The 14,733-nt window shown below is 48.1% G+C and overlaps 1 protein-coding gene across 4 annotated transcripts in view; it reads left to right on the top strand.

Annotated features, from left to right (window-relative positions):
* Positions 1-14,733, top strand: part of DOCK1 (dedicator of cytokinesis 1) — a 489,712-nt gene that overhangs the window by 447,454 nt on the left and 27,525 nt on the right. For all 4 annotated transcript variants that reach the window (XM_063103414.1, XM_063103416.1, XM_063103415.1 and 1 more), the window contains 6 exons: positions 3,629-3,770; positions 3,906-3,984; positions 5,396-5,480; positions 8,847-8,933; positions 11,530-11,706; positions 12,740-12,823. In XM_063103414.1, coding sequence (XP_062959484.1) covers positions 3,629-3,770; positions 3,906-3,984; positions 5,396-5,480; positions 8,847-8,933; positions 11,530-11,706; positions 12,740-12,823 — 654 coding nt within the window. The remainder of the gene's footprint in view (positions 1-3,628; positions 3,771-3,905; positions 3,985-5,395; positions 5,481-8,846; positions 8,934-11,529; positions 11,707-12,739; positions 12,824-14,733) is intronic.

Genomic DNA, 14,733 nt, shown 5'->3' on the forward strand with positions numbered 1-14,733 from the left:
TGAAGCTGTGATCTTGATCACCTGCCGGATGCCCACTTCTCCATATTCACATGCAGCCAGAAGACAATTGTGTGAATAAGTGCTGCCTGGCCTACTAGTAGGATTGTTTAAAGTTTTTCAAAAACACATTCTTGGATGCTATTGACCAGTGGGTCATGATTTCTTGTCATTTCTTATGATATTTTCTTGTGACGCATGGTTTTCTCTTATCCTGGGAAGCCATGCATGATTCCTCTGGTTTTAGGGTAGAAGCTCTGTACCAGGAGCACAGCTATCTGGGCCAGTGGAAACCAGTTAGGAGACTTTTCTGGTCCCAGAGGTGTGCTTGTTTGGACCCTGGTGTTTCTGATTCCACAGGAGTCAGAGTGTGTGACATCTCTTCATACAGAGCCCATGGGATGCAAATGTTCCCTTTATTGAGCATATGTCACTCTTTACATGAGTGGCCCAAATAATTCTGGCCTGCTCACCCAGTGTCCTGCCTGGTGTCTGGGGCATCTGGCCCCATCCTGGCCACTGCTGGTCAGTGTCTCTTGTTGCCTTCATTGTGCAGCTAAGACAGCTGATCAGAAACCCAAATTCTGAAGAAAGTCTTCCCTTCCATTAAAGGATGTTCAGTGATAAGCTCTACATTAGGGAGGAATTGGAAATTAACTTTATTCTACGTTAAAAAACAAAGCAGACGGCTAGAATGAACTTGGAGTTGAAGTCAATCAATGTCTTTAATTAGCGTGTGTATTTGTACGTGCGCTCCAGTGTGTATGTCTCTAAGAAAGAGAGACCAGCCCTAAACCATGGCAGACCGGTGCTGTGTTGGGGCATGTGATCCTGCGGACAGAGAGCTGCCTGGGCTATGTGGCCACTAACCACGATCTATGCTGGGTGACTATTTGGCATCCAGAGCAAGACAGCAGTCTGCCTTGCACACTCGAGTGCGTCCCTGCAGGGAAACACTCGGCAGTCGCAGAACCAGTAGCTGCTGGGCCGTGTTGGGAGCTCACATGCACTGCAGGCTCCATGGGGAATGGGGGGTGCTGGGGCATCTCCACCATCAAAAGGACAAAATGCAAAGTACAAATAAAAAGTGCAACGGGCTTGATTCATATTGAACTGACTTTCCCGCCACACCTGAGTGGTTTTGTGGGGCTGTAGTGACGTGTTTACTGCACTTCACAGACCACCTGGCAGGGGTCACTCTGGCCGTGGCAGCAGCATTTACCAAAAAGGGGGCGGGATGTTTGTGTTGAGAGCACAGCCTCTGAGAGTCGACCGGCTGGCTCTTTTGCCTTGTTTTTCTCTAAAAATTGATCCCATTTTTTTTCCATTAATATTAATATTTATACTTCTTACAAGGAATAAATATCTTTGACTATATGTACATTTTCCCCTTGTTTTCCTGCTTGAAGGGACCACTTCAGAATGCAAGGTAATTGACGTTTCTAGAAAATGTTACTAGTGTTTTCATCTATAACTCACTAGTGTTTTTCTGTTAAGGTCTTTATATACATTTTTATTTTGTCTGTCTGTCTTCTGGTATAAACCACAATAAATGCATGCTAGTTTCATAGTAGCCTGTGATATGTTAAAGCTTACTGAGTTTCTCAAGTGTGTGGCTTTGATATAGTCTCATAGGATGCCCATGCAGTGTATTTATATTTCTGATTAAGACTGCAGATTAGTTTGGTTTCTGCCTAACATTATTTTTTTAGAGAAACAGAACACTTTCCTTTCCATAATGGTACGTTAAGACATACCTAAGTACAAAGTGAAAAAATAATATTCAATTCTTAAAATGTTCCTTCGTTAGTGATTTATAAGAACACAGAATAAGTTGGGAGTAGGGAAGGGGACTGTCTTAGTTTGTTTGGGCTGCTGTAATAAAATACCTTACGCGGGGTAATTTATAAACAAAAGAAGTTTAGTATTCACCATTCTGGCAGCTAGGAAGTCCAGGATCAAGGAGCAGGCAGATTCGGTGTCTGGTCAGGTTCTGTTCCTCATAGGCGGCACCTTCCATGTGTCCTCACGGGGAAAGAGAGCTCTCTGGGTCCTCTTTTATAAGGGCACTAATCCTGTTCATGAAGGGGAGCCCTCATGACCTAGTCACCTCCCTGGGGCCTACTCCTAATACCATCACCTTGGGGGTGAGGTTTCAATATATGGATTTTGGGGGACACAAACATTCAGACCAGAGCAAGGATAAATTGGTCGAGTACCATAAGATCTCTCTTTATGTTTTTAAAAATCCATTAATTAGACAAATTTTAATTTAACTTCAAGTTGAGTCTCTAGGAGAGAAATGTAAGAATATGCAGCAAAATGCTATATTTCCCCGTTGTCGGTCTGCCTGTCTCTCTCTGGCCTTGTCTAGGGATTACCTCAGGTAAAGCAGGCTGCACCTGACTCGGGACCAGCCAGTCTGGAGACTCTTACCCAGTGTCCCCTGATCAAAACAGCAGGTGCATCAATGCATCCAGGTCCCATCGTGAAAAGCATTGCCCCCAGACTTCCATTTCTTGTGCCTCTGTGGCTTCTCCTGGTTGAAGTTTTCATTTAGGTTGACACAGCCCTAAGATGGGGCAGGATGGGTGGGGGGAGGCAGAAGGCTTCAAAACCCAGCAGTAGCATTACATTGTCTAGCCATTGCTGCTTTTCTGTGACTCTGTTGACACTCAGAACATACTTTGTTGAATCCGTGGAGGAACGGAGACCAGAGAGTGACTACATCACACCCAGAGAGAAATGGCCTCAACAAGACAACCTTGTGTAAGGAAGACTGCTCCCCTGCTTAGTCACCCCTAGGTCACCTAGCCTAGCCATCCATAACAGCCCCCAGTGGGCTCTCCAACTTGGAATGTAGGGAGGTGACAAAAGTGTCATTTGAGATGGACAAAACCCAGCCCTTAGAAGAAGAGCACTATGTATTTTACCTTGTCATTCATTGATGAATGGTGGTCTGGACAGTTCTGGGTGCAGCGAGGGAAGTCCTGCTCTCTGTCCATCTCCAGCAGCTCACCACCAGGGAAGGCCCAGAGCCCAATACCTTTCTGCTTTGATCTGGATCCTTCTTCCTCTGGTTCTACCAATCTCTTGGCTATGCCTTACAGGTGTCAGCTCCGGATGGCCATTCTGAAGCTCTGACCCCACCTTAGTCTCATGGTGTCTTAAACTCCTTAGAGCAGGATGAAAACTTCTTAATTAAGGCTTACCTGAAAAAAAATACAGACATCGTTATCCACTTGCCCTGACTGCCTTAACCCGCTCTCTAGCCGTTTTATGCCCACTATGGCACGGGGCTCCAATTGCTCAGTTGGGTCTTAGTAGTTTTTTAATTGGTTGTTACTGTTCAGACTGAAATGTATCACCAGATTTCAGTACTGTAGTGTTCAGTGCTTCTTAAACAGCATTAACTCACATGACTTAGGTCTGTGTGTCCTTGATTAATAAGACCAATGCAATTACAAGTAAAAAAATTACAAGTTGTTCTTAATGACATTTTTGACAATTTAATGACAATGACATTTTGTTTTTAAACTGCCCAGCATGTTTTGAAGATGAGTGCATTTGTGTGTGAACTTTTCCCAGCCCTCTCCCTGTGGTGTTATTTAATGAATGTCATTGTTTCTAGGGAAAAGTTTTCATTTACCGAGGGAAGGAGTATGAACGTCGAGAAGATTTTGAAGCTCGGCTATTAACTCAGTTTCCAAACGCTGAGAAAATGAAGACAACATCCCCCCCAGGCGACGATATTAAAAACTCTCCTGGCCAATGTATCCTTTCAAACAACCATCCCGGCTACCAAACAGTCACGACGCCATTCATTCGGATGGTCGGGTGCACTTGGGGGCTTCTCGGAGGGTTGATGTCCACACTGCCTTATGGATCCTTAACCCACTTTGTTGCAGATATCCAGTGCTTCACAGTAAAGCCCAAACTTGATTTGCCCCCTAAATTTCACAGGCCAGTGTCAGAGCAGATTGTAAGGTAATGGTCCCATTTTTCTTACCCAACATGAGAATGGTAAAAAGCTGTATACAGATCTCTTGCTGATAATTCCGCCTTTTAAAGGATGGATCTTAGCCTTTGATTAGCTTTCCAGATGCCCTTTCTGTCCTCTTGCAAGATCAAGGGAAGCTAATTATTGTCAGCATCCAAAAAAGTGAAGGAAGAACTTGATCCACGTTCCAGGAGGATGCATAAGCTATTCCCAAGGTCGAGAGTCAACAAAATCTCAGGCAGGAGGATGAGGCAGCACTCTGGTCTCCTTATAGACCCACCATGTAGGGTAGAAATCCCAGTTGAGCTTTTTAGTGGTACACAAGTCCAGCCCCACACCCAGCAAATCTGAGTCCATACATCTGGGTGTTGCCTCAGTGTCTGCGTTTTATAAAGGCGGGAAAAAGGATTTGGACATTTGCTCCTGCCGATGCACATGAGAAGAACCCTTCACCCCACAGCACAGCAGTTATATAATATGGGATTATGAAGTGATTTTTAAACCTCAAGAGTCAACTGTCCGAATCTGAGTGAAATTTTATGCCTTTCAGTTGAATTGCACCTGACTTTGCAGTGGTGTAGGAACATCTGCTTTTGCAGACGTTTCTTTGATGTTAAGAATTTTCTTTTCTGTTTGATCCATGTTCTATTCTATTTGATCCATAATGAAAAATTAACCTCTTTGATGGCCTAATATTTCTCAGGATCCGCTTATTTTGTATCCTGATGTTGGGTGTTTTCTTTAACCTGTCATCATTTCTTTCACCTTTCATCAGCAAAAATGGGAAATAAACTAGGACTCTTTATTTACAAGTGATTGCTTTCACAGGCATACGTTTTTAAGGTTTGCAACATTTTTTCTCAGAGACAGGCATCCAGCAAGGGGAACTGTAGAGTATGCTCTGGTAGTTCCCTTTGATGTGGGCATCTGCCTACATTTCAGTGTCGGGGGAGAAGTATCTCCCTGCACCTGCCCGAGCCACATGCGTGAGACCCACCCCTGACCCAGGAAGGAAGGCAGCTGCTTACGTCCATGTCTGCCCCTCTTTGGGTGGTTGCAGAATCTGCATTTTGTAGACCAGAAACTAAAGTGTTTAAGACCATTTAAAAAGTAATAACCACATAAAGTGAATACAAAGCCTTTTTACCCTCTCCTTTGCATCACCTTTTTTCTGCTTTTGCCCATTTCACTCTTACTCAGCATCGCTTCTCCCTTCAAGTTAATTTTTCCACCTGCCAACATTTCCCTTCCGAGGCTGGCTGGGCAAGGAAGCCAAGGCTATCACTTCAGGCCAATGTTGGGGATACAGTGACATATTCGGAGGCCAGACCCTATGTCTAAAAGCAAATCAGATGTTTTCTGGGTTAAACGTCTAATGATCTGTCTGTCTCTGTGCAGTTTTTACAGGGTGAATGAAGTCCAGCGATTTGAATATTCTCGGCCAATCCGGAAGGGAGAGAAAAACCCAGACAATGAATTTGCGGTAAAAACAACAACAGCAGCAAAAAACCAACACCACCAAAACAAAAAGCAAACAAACCAAAACACCTCATTCCACCCCCTACAAAACTGCCTGTTGGGAACTGTGGTCTGAAAGGCTACCCCAAGATAGTGTTAATGTCCTTGTACATTATGTGCAGAAATCCCAATCTTGTACCTCCTCCAAACTAGTGGAACTACTGACATTTCACAGATGCTGTCACTGAGGTCCTTAAGGTCTGTGATCGAGGGTTGCTGCTGTTTGAGTGCCAGTGCGTGCATCCTTCCCTCCTGCCTGTACGGCAGCTGGTCTTCCAGTGAGCCCCAGGTGCTGCAGCTGGTGTTGGTATCTCTAGTTACAAATAGTGTGCCGACTGCTAACATGGCTTTCTGCAGGTGACATGGCAGTCAGGAGACAAGCTGGATCTAGATCCAGCTGTTCACTCACCATACAGGGCCAGCACGTGAACTTCACTGTGGCACAGCGCACTGCAGCAGGGCTCTTACCTTGGCACTAGTGGTGTCACTACCAGGCAGTTCTCTGTGGTGGGGGCTGTCCTGGGCATCGTAGGATGTTTAGGGGCCGTCCCGACCTTTAGATGCCAATAGATGCGAGTGCCACCTCCCCAGTTGGGCCAACCAATCAAAAGTTTCCAGACATTGATAATTGTCCCTTATTGCAAATCACTGCATTAGAGTCATGGAAATACTAACACAGATCCTTATAGCCTTTAAAAAAGTATACAAGGATAGTTCAAAAAGTTCTTGGAAAAATAGAATTCAAAGGTTATACAAGTCTTTCTCTTTGTTTCCTTCTACTTTTTGAAGTACCCTGTACATAAAACTGGGTTAATGGATCCTATTTTCAAAAGGCATCAAGTAAACCACAGTTTTTTGTGTTAACGTTTCTCCATCTTGCCTGGATAAACCTCCAGAAATCCCTGTATAGGTTCCTATTGCACAAAGGCATGAGCCCTAGGGACCCAGAGGGGGACCATCACTGCTGGGAATGGCTTCCTCTGTCTGCACTCCGGAGGCATCTGGAGTGCAGGAGGTGACAAATGAATTAGCACCCTGCTTGCAACCCAAAAGGAAGCTCAGGGCACTTCCAGCCGGGTACCTCAAATCAAGAGCGGTGACCACCCACTGTCCTGCGAACCCCTCAGGTGTCCTCCCTCCAGACTCTCATCCTCAGGGCAGTCCCTGTGGGTCTCCTGTCACAGCTCCTGAGAGCCTGATTGGGAAGTCCCTCTAGCCCTGAGGCCTGATTGTGTGTCAACTTGGAGCTTGAGGGAGCTTGGAGTCAGGTGAATTCTAAAGTATTCTGCAGGTGTAACACACTGGTTGCTTGAAAACAAAGACCCTGTTTCTTGGTGAATGCCAGCCTCCTGGACCTGCTTGGTCATGGGTCACTGCAGTGTTGTCTGCAGTAGCGAGGGAGGACACAGCCCAGGCACATCCCCCTGCACACCCACGTGAAGCACAGTGGTCCTGAGCAATCTCTGTCTATCGCAGTCATTGCAAGCAGTGATGTTGTTATTTATACCGTGTCTCTCGACTGCAAGATTTAGAGGCAGTTCTTGAATTTTCCTTGCACCTCTCCCTTCTGGCAAGTATGTATATTCTTATACTGTAAAGAAATAGACACAAGGAGGTCAAGCGACTTGCCAAAGGGTGCACAGCTCAGGGTGACCGAGACTCCTGACATTTTGAGCTGTGCTAAGCCTCGGAGGCTGTGCTTCTTCTAAATGGCCCCAGAATCCCCTAATGGCCCCATTTACATCCTCACATGTGGATGAAGTGTTCAGAAGCCACAGGATTTGGTCCTTGACACACTTGACAAAGCCTCCGGCTTCCGGCTAAGCAGGGGGTTTGTATTATTGGGAAGCCTGGCTCTGCTTCTCATGCAGGGAGCCTGGCTCCAAGGGCAGGGGGCTGGAGAAGCTGCCCCACCAGGCCCAGAGCTAAGTGTGGCAGCTCAGCACCTCCAAACCCGTCAAGGGGTGAAACTCTGGGAAGCAAGGAAGGCCAGCCGAGGAGGGGGGAGACTGGGACAGGGCTTGAGTTAGCGGGAGCCAGCTGTAAGGATGCAAATTAGAGGCCCCTTGCAGAGTGGGTTGGCATGAGAGAAAGCCCTGGAGGTGTGGGCTAGAGATGGCTCCAAAAGGGCACACCTGCCTGCATTTCCAGGGCTAGTGTCTGAGGGAGCTGTCGCCAGGTGCAAAAGGAGCGTCGGCCTGGGAGGCAGGAGCCTTGCCCTGTGTCGCCGAGGCCTCTGCCAGCCCTTCCTTTCCTCCACTAGAGTCTAAGAGGTTTGGGATAAATGCTTTCTAAGATCCAGGCCAGTTTCCTGGAAATATGACATTCTATTATCCCATCTATTTCTATCTAGATTGCTATTGACAGACTCACAGCGCTCGGTGATCCTGCTTTACAGGGAGATCTAGAATAGCAGAAGGTTGTTGTAAGCTAGATGTGCCCAAGTGGGAGGTGGGACAAAGGATTTGCAGTTTGCCCCTGCGATGGAGTTCATGACCTTTACGGAGGCTTGGAATTGTATTTATTGTCCTGAAACAGTTTCCTGCTGTATGTAATGTACTAATGTACAAAGAATACAGATTGCAAAATGGTGTTTTTATTTAAAATATACGTACACACTTTTTAATACTTAATAAGAAGTCTTGAACAATAGGTACTAAAATGTTTAAGTTTTCATCTCTAGGTAGCAGGTGACTTCTCTCCCTTCTATTTTCCCTATCTTATGTTCTCATGTGAACATATGAGTTATCTTAAAAAAATTTTAAAGCTTAAGATATTGCTTATATTAGAATGTGAGAGATCACTTTCATTAAATCCCGTCTTAATGCATTTGCTTGAGTTTACTTTGCACACTAAGTTAGGCCAGCATAAAACTCACTTGGAACCTTCCCAAAAATCCATTTGCTGAAGAGGGAAGCCGCCTCATTTTGAGGTATATATAGATCTTCACTGCTCACCTATTGTATTTTCGTTGCCAAATACTAGGGAGGTGGGTAAGCTTGGCTAGGACAGGAACACTTTGATGTGGCTTGTGAGGTGCTACCTCCATGCACACCTGCCCTACACTGAGCACAGGTGGGCCCCTGTCCTGTAGGACTTGATGCCATGGGGCTGACACCCCACATAGCTGCCTGCGGTCGCTGCCACCCCACCCTGCTAGGAGATCCTGGGGCCCTTAGCCTGCCCCTCCCTGTTGGCACATTTCACTCTGTGCTCTGGGAGCTCCTGCTCTGTGCCCCGTAGCACATGGCGTTGTAAGTCCCTGCTAGGGCAGGACTATCCATCTGCTGACATCCTGCTAATAAGTGTCGTGTGTCTGTTCCCTTTGCAGAATATGTGGATCGAGAGAACCGTATACACAACTGCATATAAATTACCTGGAATTTTAAGGTGGTTTGAGGTCAAATCTGTTTTCATGGTAAGGAGTCGTCCATTCCCCTCCTCCTTGATATGGTCTGACACACCGTCTTCACCCGAGCATGTCACCTGGTCACTGTGGCCAGTGTGCACACGGCAGATGCTGCAGGTCATGTAACCACCCTCCCTGTTCCTCAGTGTCAGCATCTCCTCACCCACTAGTGTTGCAGTGGGAATGCTGTGTGACTGCAGACACCTCTAGCGTATAAGAAAACCAGAGCCAAGATTTCATTTCTTCTTACAGAACATTTAAGTTCAGCCACAGCTGTGCTCTTTTGACAATTCTTTCTGTTTAACTAAATGAAAAGTTTAAGACAAGTTCCAATTTACATAAACTTTTTAGAAGATCTTTTTTCGTAATGGTTTTATTACCTTTTACATGACAAATAAATTAATTAATAGTACTTGCTCATTTCAAGCAAAAATAGCCTGAGAATATACCCCTCCCCGGCACTTTAGTAATGATTCCCATCTCTCAGCAAAGCTAAACTTTGCTTTGCTGTGGGAACGTTTTATTTACATGAAACTCACATTTAAGGTGAGTTATCAGTTTCATCTGCACAAAACACATTTATGGTGAGATATCCGACATTTTCATTTACATGAACCAGAGTCTGGCAGCAGATGTACTGACCATATTGAAATGTCAGGGCCGTGGCAATTGCCAGTACAGAAAGATCTGATTGAAATATGTAAGTTTTTGTTCCCGTGTCTCAGTGCCTTTTGTTTGTACCTGGCAGGATCTCACCCAGAGGTGTGGTGCTTGTAATTTAGTTTACCAGTCCCCCTGAAACACCTGATGATTTGGCTCTAGGACGTGGCTGGAACCCGTCTCCCAGCCATGTGTCCACTCTCTCCTCTGTTCATGCCTGCATGAGCTCTGGGCAGCTCCGGGAGCCCCGTGATCTGCCAGACTTCCCCACCCCGCACAGCTACCTGCAGTCACTGACACCCCGTCCTGCTCTGAGCTCCTGAGGTCCTTTGCCTGCCCCTCCCTGTGGGCACACTTCACTTTCTGCCTTGGGAGCTCCTGTTCTGTGCCCCGTAGCGCCAGGCAGTGGCTGGTGGACGGAAGGCTGTCAGGAGTTACTCGTCAGGTGGCAGAAGTGCAGCTCCTTTGCTGGGGCAATTGGGGCTGGAGGTGGATGAAGCAAGCCCTTCCTAAATAGGCAGTAATCCTCATAATGAGCCTCTGCCATAAGCCCCTGTAATCGGGGATTCCGGGAGCCAGCCGGCTTAATAGCTCGGAGGTAGAGAGGGGGCGTCCTGACCTTGCATGAGGATGTGCTTCTCCCTCGGGCTGCTTTTTAACAGACTAAGAGGCTGGAAGCCCAATAATCCCCTTGACCCCTGCTTGTGCCTCCTGGGACCAACCCCCGTCGGGTATCTGTGGGGACAGCAGCTAACCTGGTTTGGTTTAGGACACGATTGTTTCTTGTGGCAAATGGGATCAGCAACGGGGAGTCTGCAGTTGGTCAAAGTGGAATATGGCCCTGCAGTGTCCATGCGGTGAAGTCCTGCGCCCAGATGGTACCTCCAGGGCCTGGGAAGCATGGTATGGGGGGAGGGCAGCATTCCAGGGTTGGGCATTTCCCAGAGCTGTCTGTTCTTGGTTCCTCTCTGCTACCCCCAGCTCCATCTCTCAGATAGTCCCCCGAGGCTGTAGCGAGAGGAAAGCAGGAGACCCTGGTGGGCCGCATGCAGAGGACACCCCAGAACTCATGCACATGGTAGGGCCCGCCACACCTCCTTTGGGAGGATTGAAATTAGTGCTCAGGTCATCCCGGACGTGGTCCCCATGGCCTAGCCTGATGGGGAGGCCTGGCGGGAGCTGTGGTCCCTGCTTTAGACTTGGTCATGTTCTCCTTGCACTTCTGAGCCAGAGGAGCACTGGGCTGGGATTTGGCAAGGACCTAAAGTCCCCCAGAGAAGGAGGACAGGGGTGCAAGAGAGGTGTGCCAGGGAAGCCGAGGGGGACAAGCAGTTGGTCCCCCTGCCTCCTGCACCGAAGGGCCCACTGATCAGTGGCAGATTTGCCAATGAGGTTTTTGAGGCTGGGCTGCAAGGAGTGGTGAGCAGCCCCTCTCTCACCAGCCCCAGGGCAAAGGGTATGTGGAGGCCATGGCAGGGCCCCTCTTGCAACTTCCCTGGTCAGACAGCTACAGCAGGTTTCCCACAGAGCCCAGGCCTTCTCCTAGCTTCCTCATAATTCCCTGAAATCTTCACCCGCTATAAAACAAGTGGAGAACAAGCCTCCTTTATGAAGCAGACAGTTTGTGTCCAAACACCACTCCAGGCTGTGTGTGTTCCTGGATGGCCACACGTGCTCACGTATGCACATGTGCACACACACACCCCAGAGCTGAGCAGCTTTTGCTGCTATGGAATTTTCATGTGAGTGCTCTGTCTCTGGAAGCAAGCAATGGTAATAAAATGCCCAGCTGCTCTTGGTTGGGCTGTAAGTGATCATGTCCAAAAACTGCTGGGAAGGCGTGTGGAGGAGCAGGACACCTGCCCCACCTTGACATGTCACTCCTCTGGCAAGGCCCAGAGCTGGTGCCAATGGTGGGCTGATGTGTTATCTCCCTTCACTGCAGGTGGAGATCAGCCCCCTGGAGAATGCCATTGAGACCATGCAGCTGACGAACGACAAGATCAACAGCATGGTGCAGCAGCACCTGGACGACCCCAGCCTCCCCATCAACCCGCTCTCCATGCTCCTGAATGGCATCGTGGACCCCGCCGTCATGGGAGGCTTCGCAAATTATGAAAAGGCACGTGGCATGCCAGTTTTCTCTTTACTCCCCTGCCCTGGGACAGACTGGAAATTCCAAACACTGTCCCCAAAGCCCAGAACTATCCTGGTCTCATTGGGCAATCTCAGCAGTGATGAGCCACAGCCAGGCAGGAGCGGCCTGTGCAGGCTGGAGGGTCACGGTCTGAGCCCAGGCATGGCTCCCCTGGGGTCCTCAGACAGCTTGACCCACCCAGCTTGGGCTAGTAGAGCTCTGGAGGGTGACCCTCAGGTGGCTTTCAAGAGGCCTGGGATACAAAAGCGTCAGAATATTTAGGCTAGGGAGGCAGCGCTGGTCCGGTGGAGGGCCCCGGCCAGCTGGTCTCCTGGATGACAGCTCAGTGGGAATGGGTGGGAGCTACAGGATGTGGAGGGTAGTCTAGACGGATCTGCACATTCCAGCTTACCACCTGCTTTTGCAAATGAGGTTTTACTGGAACATAGCCACACCCATTCATTTACTTATGGCCTGTGGAGACCCCTATGGTCCATAAAACCTAAAATGTTTACCCCCTGGCCCTTCACAGAAAAAGTTTGTTGACCCCTGATCTAGACAAAAGTAAAAACTGAGTCAGGTCTGGAGAGCGGGCTGCAAAGGAGTGGTTAATTGCCCTTGGACAAAAAGGTGGCTCTGCCACCTTCAGGTGTGGGTCAGGCCCAGAGCAGGTGCCAGGTTGGGTCACGGGCATGCAGTGGGGAGGGAGGGCTATCATCGCTGCCACCCACCAGGACCAAGCAATCCAGGTGAGCCGAGCCTTTGCTGGACTCCAGGGACTGGGAAGCCACTGTGAACACTCCTTGGCTGCCCGTTAGCTCCACTGAGTTTGACTGTATCGGATACTTTGCCCTGGATCCGGGGAAGGTTCAACCCAGACTCTGGATGAGCTTCGCGAGGGCAGGGGTGTAGGTCTGTTTTATGCACAGCTCTACCCCACGGCCTGGGGTGCAGTAGGTGTGCAAAATCCTGTGTGGGATGAGCAGGCGTACTGAGTGGCTCTCCTTGTCTCCACCAGGCCTTCTTTACTGACCGGTACCTGCAGGAGCACCCTGAGGCTCACGAAAAGATCGAGAAGCTCAAGGACCTGATTGCCTGGCAGGTAGAGTGTCCCATGATAGCCTTGCATGGCTAGGGGGGAAGGGGGAGACGGGGTCTGGGCCCACGTCTGCCTTTGTTGCCTCAGCACACATGTGCAGCCAGCATGGAGGCCCAGGACGGTCATCAGAATGCACCTGACCATGTGCTCCTCTGTGTAAACCCATCCACTGCCACCACGATTAATCCAACTCCTGGGTGCAGTCATGGATTGAACACCCAGAGAATTGTCTCTTGCAAATGAACAAGGTCTCTTTCTTCCCCTTGGCCAATTATACCAGCTGCTGGAAATGTTTCTCTGCCTGGCATTGATGGAACACAACACTACAGCAAGCTCAGAGCCATGAAATCTTAGCTCTATCCTGTCCCAGGAAGGGCGTTCGGCCTTGGTAGGTCGGAGCCACAGAGCAACTCTTGCGCTCTGCAGTCAGGCTCTGGAGTGGCGTGTGTCCTCATTTGTGTTTTTCCAGCTGTAATTCTGTATCTTAGTTTGCTTTTCTGCTCATGCTCTAGAGGCCCCCGAGTCTTTCTTGAAAGGGAAGATAACTCTGGAGGGTGGCCTTTGATCAGCTTCCAGTCACTTGCTGATGAGTCTGGGAGCCTTCCTGAGCTTGACGGTACAGGGGACAGCCAGACCCGGTCCTCCTGGGATCTCGGCTGCACTTACTCTGCCACTTTGGGCAACTGTCTTCTTTAGGCCTCAATTTCTCCTGTGGGAGCTGAGGAGGGTGCTGTACCCAAGATCTCCTCCAGATCTAATCTGCATGCCCCAGGCTGAGTAAAGGGTGTAGAGAGAGGTGGGGCAAGGGCCTGCCTGAGCTTGGGCTGGCATTTTCCCCCAGGCCGCTTTGCTAAGCTGGAGCCCCAGGCTCCCAGATGGGGCCAGGAGATCTGTGCGGCTTCTCTGTGCCCAGTCAGCACAGGGCAAGGCTGCTCCTCTGTGGGGATTTTATTCTGGCCATCACCACGGAGCCTCACCGTAGTGGCTTCTCTGTCATCAGGACATTGTCCACTGAGACCTCTTAGGGTGGCGAGGCTGAGCTTCGGTTTTAAGACAAGTTATAAGTTCTCCTATTTTGTGTTTAGATGCACAAGACAGACTGGATTTTTATAACTCTAAGTACTTCTATTTATACATGAACGTAACATCTATTATATATAATTGTGATAAAATATACATAAAGTGTATTATCTTAACCATTTTTAAGAGTATAGTTCAGTGGCATTAAGCACATTCACACTGTTGTGAAACCATCACCACCATCTGTCTCCAGAACTTTTTGATCCTGCAAAACTGAAACTCTGTCCTCATTAAACACTAACGCTCCATCCCCCTCGCCCCTCCCCAGCCCCTGGCAACCACCTCTCTACTTCCTGTCTCTATGCATTTGCCTACTCTGGGTACCATCCAAGTAGTGTATGAATCCCACAGTATTTGTCTATCTGTGGCTGGCTTATTTCACTTAGCATAATGTGTTCCAGGTTCATCCGTGTTGTAGCATGTGTCAGAATTTCATTTCTTTTTAAGACCTAATAATATTCCATTGTATGAAGAGACCACATTTTGTTTATTCATTTATCTGTTGATGAATATTTGGGTTTTTCCACTTTTTGGCTATTGTGACTAATGTTGCTAATGAACATGGTTGTTTAAATATCTGCTCAAGTCCTTGCTTTCAATATTTTGGCTATATACCCAAAGTAGAACTGATGAATCATATGGTATTCTATGTTTAATTTTTTGAGGGAGTGCTGAAGTTTTCTACAGTGGCTGTGCCCTTTTACATTCCCACCAGCTGTGATGCACGATTCCAATTTCTCCACATCCTCGCCAAGACTTGTTATTTTCTGGGGGGTTTTCTGTAATAGCCATTCTAATGGCTGTAAAGTTTATATATATAAACTTAACAAATT

This window comes from Cynocephalus volans, chromosome 7, assembly GCF_027409185.1.
Source record: "Cynocephalus volans isolate mCynVol1 chromosome 7, mCynVol1.pri, whole genome shotgun sequence".
NCBI classification, from domain to species: Eukaryota; Metazoa; Chordata; class Mammalia; order Dermoptera; family Cynocephalidae; genus Cynocephalus; species Cynocephalus volans.